The following is a 17,072-nucleotide window of genomic DNA, read 5'->3' as shown; positions in this document are numbered from 1 at the left end:
TTTTGGCTTCATCAGGCAGTGACCTCCAGCTCACACTGTCAGATGCAGATGAGTGTGAAACAGTGGGAATGAGAATTAGCACTTCCAAGTTTGAGGCCATAGTTCTGAGCAGGGAAAGGGTGGAGCAGCCACTCCAGGTTGGAATTGTCCCAAGTGGAGTAGTTTAAGTCAAGTCTTGTTCAGAAGTAAGGGAAGATTGGAATGGGACATTTACAGGATCACTGTAGATTTACCGGTTAATTCCTGCCCTCACCTGTGACCACAAGCTTTGACAAGACAAAACCTCTTTGGAATAGCTGCAGGTGGTTGAAAAGGCTAAATAAGTCTTCAGACTACTCACATGTTACACTTATTTAGCTACACTGCCTCCCCATTAACATCCACTGTTAGAGCCCTGTGTGGACACGTACTGAAATCCGTAAATTTAACATCCATGCAATTCCAGCTTTTGTTGTTACACAACTTTAAGGAGGTCCTTAAAGTTGAGTAACAACTTATGCATATCACTAGTGTGTTGCTGCAGTAGGGTTAACTACACAGAGGGTTAATTTGATTGTTTTCATGTTTTGAATATATTAACAACTTGTGTTTTTCTTATTCAGAAGCCGAAGACCTAAAGTGGAAGTGATTGGGTGCCTTGGTGTTGGGATCTTCCATGTCCTCGTCTTCATCTGGCTTCCCATTTGCACACTGGTAAACCACAGCTCTGAATCAATGAACAGTATATGTGCAGCTGAATTAATGGCTCTTTTAGTTTGATGTCTGTTTTAAATTGATGTCAATAAAGTAAGAGAGCTGTTGTCACTCCCTACTCTTAAGGGATTAATTGAACGATCGAGAAGCTCAAACTCTGTGCATGATATCCTCCTGTCCCACATTATCAAGGAAGGTTTTGTGGAAATTGGGCCTTGCATCTTATTTTTAATGAATTTATCATTGTTAGTGGGCTGTGTCCAGACTGCTTTTAAACATGTGGTAGTGCACCCTGTGCTTAAAAAAAGTAACCTCGATCAGAAAGACCCTGCAAATTATAGGCCAATCTCTAAACTTCCGTTCGTATCAAAAATTTTAGAGAACGTCGTCTTTCTCCAAATACAGGCCTACTTAGTAGCAAATAATATCACTGACAAATTTCAGTCACACAATAGTACTGAAACGGCCCTGCTAAGAGTCTACAATGATCTTCTTGTATTTGCTGACTCAGGTCGCCCTGCCATTCTCTAATTAACCTGGGTGTCTATTTGGACAGCTCCTTTAAGCTCGATGAGCAAGTGTCATCTGCAGTTAAATCTGGCTTCTTTCAATTGTGCCAGATTTCTAAAGCTAAGCATTACATACCACACAGGGACCTTGAAAAACTTATCCACGCTTTTGTGATCCAATTTATGTAATGACACCCAATTACGCCAATCGGAGGTCACTAAAATCAATATTGAATCGGTGTGCAACTTTGCCAAAACAATGTTGGGACTTTTAACAGTGTAGTTTTCTCTGGTCCCCTCCCCAATCAGACCAGGAGTGACATGTTTAGCTGCATGTTCTCCTTAAATTGCTGGCTGTCTGAGTGGTGTCCCAGAAATGATGTGGGCTTCATAGATAATTGGGGACCCCCAGCTCCCAAACACACTACAAACAAACTAAAAATCTGAAATAAACAACTTAAACATAAAAAAGTAAAAAAGATCACAAAGAAAGAACAGTACAGTATCCACATCTGAACCAAAGAGTAAAACAGTGAAATGTGGATTATTAAATATTAGGTCTCTCTCCTCCAAGTCTCTGTTAGTACATGACTTAATAATTGATCAACAAATCGATTTACTCTGCCTTACAGAAACCTGGTTGCAGCAGGATGATTATGTTAGTTTAAATGAATCAACACCCCCGAGTCATTCTAACTACCAGAAACCTCGAAGCACAGGCCGAGGGGGCGGTGTGGCAGCAATTTTTCACACCAGCCTATTAATCAACCAAAGACCCAGACAGACTTTTAATTCATTTGAAAGCCTGATGCTTAGCCTCGTCCACCCCAGCTGTGAAACTCAGAAACCAGTCTTACTTGTTATCATCTATCGTCCACCTGGGCCTTACACAGAGTTTCTCTCTGATTTCTCAGACTTTTTATCTGATTTAGTTCTGAGCTCAGATAAAATAATTATTGTGGGTGATTTTAACATCCATGTAGATGCTAAAAATGACAGCCTCAACATGGCATTTAGTCTGTTATTAGACTCAATTGGCTTCTCTCAACATGTAAAAGAACCCACCCACCACTTTAATCACACTCTAGATCTTGTTTTAACATATGGCATAGAAACTGAACATTTAACAGTGTTTCCTGAAAACCCTCTCCTGTCTGATCATTTCCTGATAACATTTACATTTACAATAATTGATTACACAGCAGTGGAGAGTAGACTTTATCACAGTAGACGTCTTTCTGAAAGCGCTGTAACTAAGTTTAAGAATATAATCCACCCACTGTTATCATCTTCAATGCCCTGTACCAACACAGAGCAGAGCAGCTATCTGAACGCTGCTCCAACAGAGGTCGATCATCTTGTTAATAATTTTACCTCCTCACTACGTACGACTCTGGATACTGTAGCTCCTGTGAAAACTAAGGTCTCAAATCAGAAGTACCTGACTCAATTAGAACATGCTGTAGGTATTACAGGTACTGTGCTGCAGTGGTTTTTATCATATCTATCTAATAGACTCCAATTTGTGCATGTAAATGAAGAGTCCTCTTCACACACTGAGGTTAATTATGGAGTTTCACAGGGTTCAAAAGCTTACTTCAAGGTTCCTCACAGCGTTACTGGAGGCCAAGGTAATGCCATCCAGTAACGCTGTGAGGAACCTTGGAGTCATTTTTGACCAGGACATGTCCTTCAACGCACATATTAAACAAATATGTAAGACTGCTTCCATTTGTGCAACATCTCTAAAATGAGAAATATCCTGTCTCAGAGTGACGCTGAAAAACTAGTTCATGCATTTATTCCTTCCAAGTGATGCAGGACTTGAGACTTTCACAATTAGAAGTGCGTTTATTGACAGTGCAACCACCAGGTTGGCTCCGGGGATCCAGGTAACCGGTAACAAACATCCAGTCTCCAGCACTCTTCACCCTCACAGAACACACGCTCACCACAGTTCAAGAGGGAAGGGAATAATCCAGGGAGAGGAAAAATGCGTTAGCACACAGAAGCACGACAATGAAAGCACGAGATGGTTACTGGAGCCAGGGCTACACTAACTAGAGTGAGTACAATGATGCAGCAAAGACTGCAGCTCAGCCATCACCTAAAGTAGTGGCAGCAGTGATGAGGTCATGAGTTGCAGGTGGCTGATTGTCAGCAGGTGTCTTGGCCAAAGGCCAGACAGAGAGAACAAAAATAAACAAAGAGAAGACCAAGAGGGAGAGAGAACCAAAAGGACCAAACTCCAGCAGGGAGCCAGGGAGGACCATGAAACTGTAGGCCAATTGCAGCATAACTAAGGGAGGATTCAGGGTCACCTGGCCCAGCCCTAACTATATGCTTTAGCAAAAAGGAAAGTTTGAAGCCTAATCTTGAAAGTAGAGATAGTGTCTGTCTCCTGAATCCAAACTGGAAGCTGGTTCCACAGAAGAGGGGCCTGAAAACTGAAGGCTCTGCCTCCCATTCTACTTTAAATACTCTAGGAACAACAAGTAGGCCTGCAGTGAGAGACTGGCGTAATCCATTATTGTAAATTTAAATTTAATTAGTAAATAATCAGACAAAAGAGGGGTTTTGGGGAATACTGTTAAATGTTTCTATGCCACTTGTTAATTCTGACAGTTGGTAGGACTCAGGGGTAACCTGCTGTAAGGCAGAGTGAATCCGTGCGTTGATCAACTATTAATTCACGTACTAACGAGGACTTACCTAATGTTAATGATTGTTTTGTTTTGTTTTGTTTTGTTTTGTTTTGTTTTGTTTTGTTTTGTTTTGTTTTGTTGGTGGTTTTGACTGATTTTTTTTTTTAACTGATCCTGATCGCCAATGTTAGGGGAAGTGAATCCACATAACAGAAAGATACCCTGCATATGTTGAACACAGACACTGGTCTGATTACTGGAAGATGCTCAGGAAGGCACTCATCTGTCAAGGCTGGTTAAATGTTGTAGGAACGAAGAAAAAGTGATACCACAAACAAGCACATAAACTTTGGCAAATAACAGACTAAAGTTAACAACATCTAGTAAAGGCAAATGTTTAGTAGTGAAAAGGATAGAGGGGGTGATAGGGGGTCCCTGAAAAGCCTGAGACTTCGTCATCTTCTTTTTTTGGCTGTCTTCAGGGGTCACCACAGCATCCGCTGCCATCCTAGCATCCCTATCCCAGCATCCTCCTCAGTCAGACCAACTCTTTGCAAGTTCTGCACTACCAGAGTTTTCCTCCTTTCTTCTTGGCCAGCAGCTCCATATTTCACTTTCTCTGACCAAAATATTTGCTATCCCACCTTTGTACATGTTCAACCCATCTTCACCTCGGCTTCTAATTTTGTCTCCAAACTCCTCAACCTGAGCTGTCCCTCCAATATACTCATTTTTTTTATCCTGTCGTCTCCGGTCTCTCCCAATAAAAATCCTAGCATTTCCACTGTCTTCAAACCACAGCGCTTTCATAAATGCAATGGTGTGTCTGTGATCACAAGTGGAAGAAGAGGAGAGAGAGGAAGAGAAAAGGGGGAAGGGTGTTTGCCCCCTGCAGGGCTGCTGATGGATGCAGGGCCCCCAGGGTTAAGGGGAGGGCAACAGGACCCTGAGCCAGGACACAGAATAGCAGCTACCTGCCACTCATCTAACACAAATACTGACACAAATACACATAAGGACACATGCAAAAAGTTTTATTACAGTTTTCAGCCACAATACACACATTACCTCACACACTGACCCACGTAATGTTTCAACTGAGGTTACATGTTTAACTTGTCACTGCACACAGATGTATATCCACATGTGCGCACATCCACGGAGCAGAGGAGGCTAATGAGAGGGAGGGGAGGAAACAGAAAAACAAACTATGTGCCAACATGAAGCCTGTCAGTAGAGTGGATAATAGATTAAAAGATGAAATGTCACTCTCTTTTTAAACTGTCATTCAGTATAATGTCACTAAGAACACTGGGGGCAACTAGTGTTTTCCTACACCTAATAATTTCTGCTGCAGCACCCACTGGTGGCTTCAGTCTGTATGACATGCTTCACTGAAACCATCTTCTTTCAGTGGCTGGGGGGCTTTGGTTTAATGAGGTATAAGGGTGTTCTTAAGAAAAACTCATCAGAGCAAACCTGGACATTACTTATAATCTAAAAAAAAAAAAGAGGAATGACTCCACCTGATCTAATTAACCCGCACCTCCTCATCCAACCGCCTGCTTTCAGACATCAAAGCAATATAAAGTTCTCACTGGCCATTTTAAGTCTTTAAGGGTTTTCTTAAATATAACTCGGGAGGCTGTGAGGGGTTGATGTCACATACTGCTGTCTGCTTTGCCTTAATGAACCAATGTCTGTCATGAGATTAAGGCTTTAAAAGCCAGATAGTCACTGTAGTCTAGTTAAATGTTGCAGGAAAGGTAACGAGAGGCTGTGGTCTTTATCAAATTTAGTTTTCTTTTTTAATTGTTTGTATTTGTATTTGGTTGTTTTTTGTTTTGGTTTGTTTGTTCAATGTTTGCATCCCAGAACTGAATGATCAACGCGAGCGTCTGCGGGGTCATCAAATCGCCTTTGTGACAAACAGGTAAAGCCCCCAGAAAAGTGTTTATCACCCTGATGCCTTATTGTAATTTACTGTATTTGTTTGGTGGTTTTAATTTTTCATGCAGTCCCTAGGGCAGCCAGGGCTCCTCCTCGCCTCTTTGTTCCTCAACAAAGTCCGGAGCGCTACTCAGGTAAAGAGATGTTTCGCATCAAGGCAAGGGAGGAAAGAGTGGGGCTGGGGGTGTGGGGGGTCGCTTTTGTTCTGTAGAAAAAGGGGGCTTGTTCTCAGTCTGCCATTTTTACCGGGGGTGTGTGAGCACTGAGCGAGAGGCTTGACACGGGAGCGTTGCGGGATGAGAGCAGAGAGAGGAGAGTCCTGTCTGTAGTCCAGCCATAGCCGAGCGGAGCTGCAGCATCGAGCCAGTGCAACAACACCGAGTAAGCTCACTCTGCAAACACACCTGAAGGCCGTAGAGGACCCACGAGGATTTATAAAGCAGGAGGAATATAGTGACGGGCTGTACGTAGAGACAAGAAAGAAACTTCATCGCAGAGCTTTTCTTCTCCAAGTGCACTTTGGGTAGCTCTGTGACAGACGCGGGCAGCTATACCTTAATGACAAATTATGATCACTAACTGCCGTTTCAACTGAGCAAGATTTTGTCGGCGAAGGTCACAGATGTAATGAAGAATGTGTCCCTTGTGCTTTTTTAAACCTGTCTGTCAGCGCATCTGACCGTTTTCTGGATTCCTTTGAAATCTTTGGACTTGGTTGCTTATTTTGTAGATTGTGTGCTCTTATTAACGGATCCTAGTAAAAATTGACTTCATCCAACATGCGACCCATCCCACCCAGGCTCAGCTGTGTGTGAGTGCTGTCCTGCTTAACCTCGACTCTTTACGCACTATTAATGTTTTTCCACGCAGCCCCGTATTAAGTCACTGAATGCACGGTATTCTTTCTTTTGCAGGTTTCTGCACTTATTTGCATTGTTCTACTACGCGCAGGTATGTCATTACTACAATTTGTCTTTAAAATACTGCAAATTATTTTAGTTGCAAAAATAAGAATTATGTTAAAAACCGTCAGTCCAAGCGAGCGATGCGCAGCAATCATAAAGAGAGGGGGAAAGGTAACATAACATGTTGTAATATGACAGTATCGAATGGCTCCCACGGCGCGCGGCCTGCTGACAGGTTGCTGATGAACATATTGGCCCTGGCACAAGATGCTCGGGCACAGATTGGGGGTTGAAAGATCCAACGTTTCCGTTACCTCCACTCATTCCATCACAGCGGAACGCGACGGAGAGAGAGTGCAGTGAAAGAAAAACACACATTAAGAACCAAGTTAAAGTAGTTTCATATTATTTCACACCATGATGAATGAGTAGCCGAGCTTTTATTTCAATCATACGACGTCTTTTTTTCTTCTTCTTCTGGGCATTGCGGCGCGCATTCTCCTGTATGCACAACCTGTTATCACACCGTGCGTCTTTTTGGAACCTGTTAATTTCATCTGGCAGCCGCTCTTCTGGAACTTGTTACAGTTACCCCCCACCACCACCCAAAAACACAAACAAACAAAAAACCCAAAGAAAGAAAGAAAGAAGTGAGAAAAACAAACGAACGCGTTTTCTCTCTGTTTCAAAGCGCTTCAGTCCCGTCAACAACCCGAAGCCGCGCGACCGACCTTGTAAATTTTAAATAAATAAGTAAGTAATGCCGTCTAATTTCTGACAGGTAACCAATCAGTCCCCGCCTAATTTCACGCAGCATGTAAGCGAACAGAGCAAAGTGACGGACCGCACGAGCCGCAGGTTGATCCGGATCTACCAGCTTTACAGCCGGACCAGCGGCAAACATGTACAGGTCCTGCCCAACAAGAAGATCAACGCCATGGCCGAGGATGGAGATGTGCACGGTAAGAGAAATCCAGTAACTCCTTCTGCAATAACTGCACCGACAACTCTCTAAAACTCGCTTTCACGCTCCACACAGCGCGGCGAAACCTGATTTATCTGCGTTCATTTAGGTAGATTTCAGTTATTTTTAAACATTACCATAATTTGTGCTTATCAAACTATAGTCTTACAAATGAAACCTGGTTCATTCTTTTTTAAGCTTTCGAAGTATTTGACATATTTCACAATTGTTTGTTTGGTTTTGTTTCTCACTGTAATTCAAAGTCGGCATTCTAACCATATTAACAGTGAAAGGTGGGCCACTGTACTATATGGAAATTAAGAGAGAACATTAACATAGTTGCAAAATCACCTTTTGTATTAAAATGTCTGAAATTAGTAACATCCTTTAAACATCGTCAAGTACATTACGTGCATTATAAATGTGTTCAGTTCGTTTCAATCATTAATCCTGGAGCTGTGTGTTTCTGTCTTGTCTGAAGATGCTTAAATTTCCCAAGAAAGGCAACGATATCAATATTATCTTCTTTTTTTAACTCAATACTAAGTATTACTTACTTAGTATTGAGTTACTTACTCGTAGCCTCTTTGCACTCTATCTGAATTCAGTCTGTACTATTCGAGGGGAAGAGGCCTAGAAAAATTGTCCAGTTGGCTGTGGATGGTGCTGGAGGTGATCCTCTAGAGATCATGCAGATCTGGAAGAGCTATTAGAAGCCATCCTACTTATGCCTCCTGAACATTTCCTGCATAGTTCTTGCTCCCATGTCAGCCCCCACCTTTAACCCTTCTCTGTCCTGCCTCAGAATCTAATGGGCCTCATCGAGCTTTACACTCTTTGTTTTATTTCGAGCACAGTCTTCCATGGAGCTAATCTACTTATTCTTTAAGCATCAATAGTGTTTAGTGTTCTTCTTACTACTGTCTGTACAGGAGCCTAAAATGTTGCTGCTGCAGAATGTACATGTGTGTGTGTGTGTGTGTGTGTCCGAACTAGGATCACCTGAAGTACATTTTTGAATGAAAGAGAAAGTGAGAAAGGGGAAGTCTGTGTGCTTTCTACATTCTCTCTGCCCATCATTCAGCTCAGCTGTAACTGCTGGTTCTCAATAGTTAATCTATTTAAAACAATGTGACTGTTAAAACATTGTTTATTTAATGTTATAGACAATCTGCTGTTGTCTTAAGGTGCTCTGAAATAATATCTGTGTGAATGTCAGATGAATGCACTGCAAACACAGGAGATATAAAAATACTGTGCACTATTTCAACAGGAGAATTTACTAATATTTTTTGTATTTGGGTAAAAAAGTAACATAAACATGAAAATCCTGTATTTCCTATGTCTTTCAGTACTTTTCAGGATATAGAGATAAATGTGCCGCTCTATGCATGAGGTCAGTGCTGAATTATTTGAAAAGGGAGTCTTAATGAGACTGCCAGGATCGCCTCTTTAGGTTTCAAAGGCTCAGGAGACACGTGGTTTTATCATTTTGCAAAAATTCCAACTTGCATGAATCCCCAGGAATGGTCCCATAGGCTTCACTGTGAATGAGAGTATGTATGCTTGGAAATGCATGCAAGCGTTTTTGTGTGTGTTTTTGATTCATTTTTTTCTGTTTGTATAGTCTGCAAAGTCATTTATTCAGAATTTAATGTTTAAGCAAAATGTCTAATAAAAGGCACAGAAACCATCTCTGTGTTGTAGTTGCTGACTGAACTCTTTTGTCTGATCTCTGTAGCTAAACTCATTGTGGAAACAGATACTTTTGGAAGTCGAGTGCGCATCAGGGGAGCTGAGACTGACCTATACATCTGCATGAACAAGAGAGGGAAGCTCATTGGCAAGGTGAGGCTCAAAGCTGATTTCAGCCAGCTCATGGTCCAAAGACTCACTAGCTGATTCTAAATGATAATGGATGTAGCAGTACAGCTCAAGAAAATACTGCTCCATCCACTGCTTTAAGCAGACCTCGAGAGAAATTTGCAGAGATCGGAGAAATCAAATAGATTTCTTTGATGTAAAAGAATCAGACAGAACTTTGACCATATGACTGAAAGGGTCATGTATCCAGGGTCCAGATGGCCTAGCATGTCAGAGAATAAGTCATTTGTTTTTCACATTAATGAAAATTATTCCATATTAGTGATGCTTTTAATCAATGACATCAGCAACAGTCATTTTTGATTTACTCGTTTTATTTCATTATTTTTTTCTGTGAATAAATCCCATTAAAAGCAAAACAAAGACTAAACCTGGAAACAGCTTCTTCCTCACACTAAATGTCAGCGTGACTATTATCCTGGTCAAAAAATAATAATATCATAAAATTAATGGCGCATTAGAAAAAATAATAATACTAATTGATTAATTCTATCAATCAAGCTAATCTATAACATTATTTTATTAAGTTCAGTGCAATCCCATTTAATTTCACATTCATATATTATACAGTAAAGATCCCACAATATTAGAGAGACAACCCTAACAACCCCATGAGCAAGCAGGAAGGAAAGTTTCCTGTAACAAAAAGAAACAGGCAGAACGAGGCTGCCTGTGGGGGTGAGGGGAAAGAGACCCATGGTTTAAAATTAATTACTAATGATTACATACAGTAGTGGTGTCCAAACACATGAAGAGTGAAAAAGAAACACTGCATCATGGGAAGCCCCAGCAGCCAAGTCCCATTGCAGCATCACCTCATCCAGCCCCGACTGCAAGCTTCATCAAAAAGAAAACCTTTAAGTGTACTCTTAAAAGTAGGGATGTCAGCCCAATCCAAACTGGGAGCTGGTTCCACTGGTTGGCTGGTTTAGGGAAAAGTTTAATAATCTGAGTTTTGATCAAACAGTGGTCAACATTATTTAATGCAACAGGACGAGCACAGAACCAAACACTTTATCAAGTCTAGTATTAGTGGGATCTAAAGTAATTATCGAAGTTTACTCAGAAAGCTTAATCACAGAGACGTGTCGATATCAATACGAGGAGTTTTTTTTAAAGTTGCTGTACAGAAAGATAAATCTGTGGCACAACTATGAATATGTTTTTAAAAACTGGTTAAAAGAAATTCATGGACTCATTGATAACTGAAGTTGACTTTATGTGATCCTGACTAAACTGCTGAAAAGGAGCCTGAAGTTATTCTTCAGTTGTATTTTATCGGTGATGAAGTAAATAAGATGTCCAAGCTTTACAAAAGGCTTTTTTCATAGACAATAAATTATCTAAATATATACATTAATGTTAAACTATCATTATTGCATTTTTACACGTAATTTATTGTCAATACACAGTTATAATGACACTGGCATTTAACAGCTGAAAATAGTCCAGACTGCATACACTCCCACAGTTTTGACAAAACATACGCTGTGTGGCCAGAAGTGTACACACAATTATTATAAATGTTATGGGAAATTTGCTTTTAACAGTTTCTTTGAACTGTTGATTTTCCAAAGTGGAATGAATGTACAGAACACACCTTCAATCATTTTAAAAAACAAGAATTGGGTTTGAATTTATTTGGGATTTTCTCCAATCCACACATGGCCAAAAGTAATCGTATGGACTCAAATATAGATGTACACTCACTTATGTCTTTTAATTTGACGAGGCCCAGGCCTTTTAAAATCACATTAGTGATCAGGACTGACTACAGCTGGTAGTTTCTCTTTGCAACATAAAAATAACTTGCTTGAGAGCAACGCTTGTAACAATGTGTCTAAGGAGCTCAGTGAAGATTTGCACAAAGTGGGAGGGTCTCTTGGAGCCATTTCTAAACAGTTGCAGATTCCACGATCATCTGTTCAAGCAATTATATGTAATTAGTGATTTAGATGTGTCATCTTTCTGGAAGTCCTAGGAAAAACCCAAACTTTTGTCCTCAGATGGAAAAGAATTTGCCCAGGATATTCAGGAACAACCAGGACTCAAGCCTGCCATAAGTGAAAGCTGCTGCAATGCCAGCATCACCGCCCATAATGAAACCAGCTTTACATTGCCATGGATGGAGACTGTGACAACACCTTCAAGCTTAACTTGAAGCAGGATTCACTGGGGCTGTTTTACTGCCAGTGATACTGGTACGTGGCACAAAATGGGTGAAATAAAGGAGAAAGAGGATTACCTCCTAATTCTTTAACTTTACATCATATCGACAGATGTTGGAAACTCAGACACAGCTGGCTGTTCCAACAGGACAATGATCCCAAACACACATAAAAACTGGTTTTGGAATAAATAAACTAGGCTGACATTAACATGGGCTATACATGGGCATGTGGACTATACTTAAAAGTCAGGTTCATACCAGTAAACCAGCCAGATAAGAAAAGTGGTCAAATATCCAACCAGAATTATGTTAGAAGCTTGCTGATGGGTATCAAAAGCATTTTGGTCCTATTCCAGGAAACAGGTTTAGCTAACAACCCGAGATGAGGGGAATTCTGGGTTCTCAGTTCCAGAACAACAGTTAACTTTAACCCTGAGTCACTTACCAGGGTAACAGACTCTGCGAGATAACCTGCTCGCGGGCAGGTTCTCTTCTACAAACCGAGTTTCTCTCTGACTCCTCCCCTCCTGCTGCACCTGCACCAGCTGGTGTGAAGTTGAGACTGAAGTGATTTCAAAACTTTAAAACTGAACTAAATGTATTAAAGTAAGTTTTTAGTAGACCGATTAGAACACAGATCTGGCGGTGGTACATGCCGTGTAGGGGCCTGTCCTTCCATGATGGTTCCTCCTCTAACTCCTCTTCTTTCTGGGGTCTTGGGAGATGTCAGTAACTTCTTTGTCCTGCTTTGGCCAGTTTATTACCCCAGCAGGGTATCTGATGACCAGCAGTCGGTGTTGATTGCCCAGATTGTTTTCTTCCCATTCAGCTGACTCCTCAGGACTTGCCTTACTCGCTGCAGGTTTTTGGTGGTTGTGGCTTTCCTCTTCATGGTTTCCATTTCCCCGTGGGATTCCCAGCTACTTGTAGCTGTCCTCAGTGTATGCTTTCTGGTAGTGCAATCCACTCAGTTCTGATTACCTTCCCTCTCCTTGTTGTTCTCCAATCCGAATGACATTCCGATGTTGTTGCTGTAGATCCTAGTTTGATCCATACAGCTTGATGTCATTCATGTAGAGAAGGCAGCTAACGATTGCACCATTCCATAGTCAGTATCCATAATGATCTCACTGAGGCAGAACAGGCCTATGCAGAACAGCAGTGGGGACAGGGCACCTCCTTTGTAAATCCTGCACTTGATGGTGACCTGTGCAATTGTCTTGAATTTGGCCTGTAGTGTTGTTCACCACATCCTCGTTGAATTCCTGATGAAGGTTCTTAGGGCCCTGTTGGTCTTGTACAGTTCAAGCCATTCCAGGATCCCTGTGTCAGGGATTGAATCAAAGGCTTTCTTGTAGTAAATCTCGGTGGTGCAGCGACTGGTCTTCTCTGCTCTGTCTTGAGGAGTCAGCTGAATTGGAAAAACAACATCCAGGCAATCAGCACCAATGCCCTGATGGTCATCAGATACTTTGCTGGAATAATAAGCTGGTCAGAGGAAGCGATAGCACCCTGTGACATTAAGACAAGAAAGCTCCTTACCATGCATGGAGGGTTTCTCCCCAAGTCCATCACCCTGAGGCTGTACATTAAGTGGAAGGAAGGAGGTCGAGGACTAGTGAGTGTCAAAACCACTAGGATAAAACAACAAAGACCAATGAGTACACCAGGAAGATGGCCACAACTGATCGTGTGCTTAGTGAATATGTCAGGCAGCAAAAACCAGAGAAAGAAGAGAAGCAAGAACAGGAACCATCATAGAAGGACGAGCCCCTGCACGGCATGTACTACTGGCTGATACCGAAACATGCTACTAAAGGCTGAAGAAAGCTGGACTGAAAGACAGCACAGAGGCACTAATCAAAACAGCACAAGAACAAACTGTAAGCACAAGATCTATAGACACTGGACCCTAACTCACCAGGCAAGCCCAGGAGCAGGCTGTGCAGATACCCCGGAGACAATCCAGCACATAACCACAGGATGCAAGACGCTAGCACACAGGGCATATACGCATAACCAAGTGGCCGGTATAGTAGACAGGAACATCTGGGTTCTTTTTTTTCCTGATTCTGAAGGACATGGCTTTCGTCTGCTCATCTTTTGCAGATATTTTTACATGTGCCACTTCTTCTTTTATCCTCCACTTGTCCAGTTTCTTCAACTATTTCTTCACACCATGCTGAGATATGCCAACATTTCACTTAATAGCTCTTTGGGAATCACCTTGTTGGTGCACAACTATTGCTTTATGGTTCTTAAATTGTTATCTTTGGCATTTAGATTCAACAAAAGACATGGAAACAAACTATGTGTTTTTGTAAATGGTTGCTAGTAACAACATGCTTAAAGATACAACTGAAAAACTGGTTCTTTTTGAAGTTGGCCGTTATGTGTAGATACAACGCTGGTTTAGCCTTTGTCTTTTTTATGCTCGTATTATTCATAGGTCAGTGTTAGGTGGCCTAACAGGCAGACTGAAAATGACTGAAGAAGACCTTCGGAAAGCCCACAGAATTATTACTAAGGACCACTTTTAAAAGTTACAAAAGTCTGGCTCTTTGGAAGGGTTAGAAATAAAGAAATGCGGGCTGGCTCAGGACTCTTCCACAATACTGCATTTAACGTTGTCATGTGAGATGTGTCTTAGTGGGTGACTGCCTGACCTCTCTCACTGTGATGGCTAATAAACAGAGCTGCCAGCCTTTCTGTAACCCTACCATACACACACACACACACACACACACACACGCTCCACCCACCCAGCACCCTACCTTGAACACCATCTGCCCCAAGCTACCGGCCCAGTCACCACCTACCTCACCCGCAGTATATGTGTGCGTGCATATGTGTGCGTGCATATGCGTGTGTGCGCTTGTGTTGAAGAATTGACAGAAAGTGTGTGTTTTCAGTGTGTGTACAGGAGTGTGCCAGGACTATTTTTAACACACTCTGTACAGTAGGCCAGGACTGCGTGCTAGTGCTGTTTCAGAGAACTACACTGTACACTTTGTCTCATCTTTTTTTACTTAATGATGTTACCAACTGGACATCACACGTTCATCCACACTTCACCCATCTTTCATATGCCTGCCTTTTATTGTCGTAAAGACCTGATGTAACCTGGAACTTAAATTCAATGGGATTCACTGAACTCTGCAGACCTGGGGGTGATGTGTGTTTAAGCATCTACTGATTGTTATTCTAGCTGACCAGAGCTGTTAAATTTAACCACAAATGCAACAGGAAGTCAAGCCTGGAATGAAAGTGACACTTAGGGTCTGATTAAGGCTTTATGACAGGAAGGTGTGCGCTGCTGCAACTGACCCACAAGGGTTGCTGGAGGTCTGTTGAAGGGGGAAAATAGTGATCTTCCTTTGTTTGATTTGTAATGACTGTAGCATACGCTGCACATTTGAGGGGAAGGTTTTCATTCTGCAAATCTTTAACATCTTTTGTGAATATCCTCTTTTTTCTGTCATTTGTGATTTTGCAGAAAAACGGACAAGGCCGTGACTGTATCTTCACCGAAATCGTTCTGGAGAACAACTACACGGCGCTGAAGAACGTCCGTTATGAGGGCTGGTACATGGCTTTCACTCGTCGGGGGCGTCCACGGAAGGGCTCACGGACACGCCAGCACCAACGTGAAGTCCACTTCATGAAGAGGCTGCCAAAGGGGCACCAGCCCACCCATCCGAGCCACCACCGGCCTTTTGACTTCATCCACTACCCTTTCAGTCAAAGGACTAAGCGTACGTGATACCCGTCAGAGAATAAAACGGAAAAGTCAGAGAAAAAGGAGAACCTGACTGGATTTCTCTTCTCTCCCCAAAAACCTCTGGAGACAGTTTTATACTGATAAATATGATACCTTGATGAGTAGTTTATTTTTTGTAAAGTAAAAAAAGCCACACAAAGACAAAAAACATATATTTTTGTACTCCGGGTTTTTAGTACTGACTTGTGTAAAAAAGTAAAGAAAAAGAAAAGTTTGTTTTTAATCCTCATGACTCAGTGTTTGACTTTTTGAGGATGTCGTTTCAGTAGAGTGCCCTGTGTTGATTATTGTTCGTTGTTTTTATCAGTGGAGTCACTTCTTGGACTCTTGCCTGCTGCTCAAGGAGACTTGAAGGACCCTGATTGACCTCACTGCCAGGGAACGCTATATTCAGACACACAAACTGTCTCGTAGTGTACAGGAGGCAACAAAGACTATAATCAGAATTATTTGTTGGTAACACTGCAGTCCACACTTTTTGCTGGGCGCTGCGTCCTGACTGGGATTGCTCATTATCTCGCTCACACAGTTCAACCAAACAGACATTCACTAGCATTGAATGGAACAACATGGCAGCTATACTTGATATTCACAGGCTTGTGTTCTGACTGTTTTGTCTCGATGTGTACAAAATGCATTGAAGTGTAAGTGTAATCCATGGACACATCCCCTAACCCTTTGTCTTCTCGTTGCTCGCTGAATGTCTGTTTTTATACATATATAAATATATTTTTATTTGAGGATGTGTAAAATAATTTTACGGATGATTTATTTATTTAAAACGTGTAATAAATGCACATTAGAATACCGAAGCTCGTGTTTGGTACATGCTTGCTTGGGATCCATTTGTGAAACCTTGGAAAGTCAGACATGTTGCTGACTGGCCTCATCCCCCTACAGCTGACCGATTGCAGAGTGTGTGCGAGTGGTGTCTTCCAATGTCTCCGTACGTATGGCATTAGAGTTCACTGGTTGATGAGGATAACAAAATGTCAACCAATTTGCCTTCACAGGAAGCAGAACTCCTCTGGGATGTTTTGTACCTTCTTGCATGTTCCACAGTGCTTTCCTCCACTGTTATTAGAATACAAAATGACAGAAGCTCTGTACATCCCCATAGTCGTCCTATCTATGTTTATTAAATTTTATTTTCCTTAAGCTAAACACATAGATAAGTCAAATAATAGACCGTCATACCCAAGTAACACACTCTACTGTAGCGAGGGTAACACTGTTGCTCATGTTGGGTAAACATCACAGTTTGGCTCATTCTGCTGGTCTGTAAGTGTATTTCATTTCCTTTTCTTATTCATTTCCAGACATCTTACAGGAGAACGCCAGAGAAAGACCTTGAGGAGGTTTTTTAGGGACTGGGAAACTTATGGCCCTGGTTGAGTTGAAGGAGTAAGCCACGACAGCTCACTTTCAATAACTAGAACCAAAAAGATTCAGTTTCTCTTCACCCATCTCCCCCACCCACCCTGGATATTACTTAGCCTCCCCACATTATACTGTTATGGTTTGGCAGAACTGTGGTGAGGTTTTGTTTCTCTCTGTCTTCCACGTCTTTG

The 17,072-nt window shown here is 41.8% G+C and overlaps 1 protein-coding gene across 2 annotated transcripts; it reads left to right on the top strand.

Moving 5' to 3' along the window:
• The first annotated feature begins 5,305 nt into the window (after window positions 1-5,305).
• Window positions 5,306-16,313, top strand: fgf8a (fibroblast growth factor 8a). Of its 2 annotated transcripts, none has more exons than XM_084948973.1 (5): window positions 5,306-6,608; window positions 6,712-6,748; window positions 7,517-7,664; window positions 9,408-9,514; window positions 15,217-16,313. In XM_084948973.1, the coding sequence occupies exons 1-5, from the start codon at window positions 6,577-6,579 to the stop codon at window positions 15,481-15,483; spliced, it is 591 nt and encodes a 196-aa protein (XP_084805099.1). In that variant the 5' UTR covers window positions 5,306-6,576; the 3' UTR covers window positions 15,484-16,313. The 2 variants fall into 2 exon arrangements, with proteins under 2 accessions (XP_084805099.1, XP_084805098.1); XM_084948972.1 differs by having other exon boundaries at window positions 5,309-6,608; window positions 7,484-7,664.
• The last annotated feature ends 759 nt before the right edge of the window (window positions 16,314-17,072 follow it).

Source organism: Perissodus microlepis, chromosome 13 (genome assembly GCF_051167445.1).
Source record: "Perissodus microlepis isolate ML-2025 ecotype Zambia chromosome 13, ASM5116744v1, whole genome shotgun sequence".
Taxonomy (NCBI): Eukaryota; Metazoa; Chordata; class Actinopteri; order Cichliformes; family Cichlidae; genus Perissodus; species Perissodus microlepis.
The sequence above is the reverse complement of the archived record's forward strand: the minus strand, read 5'-3'. Positions and strand labels throughout refer to the sequence as shown.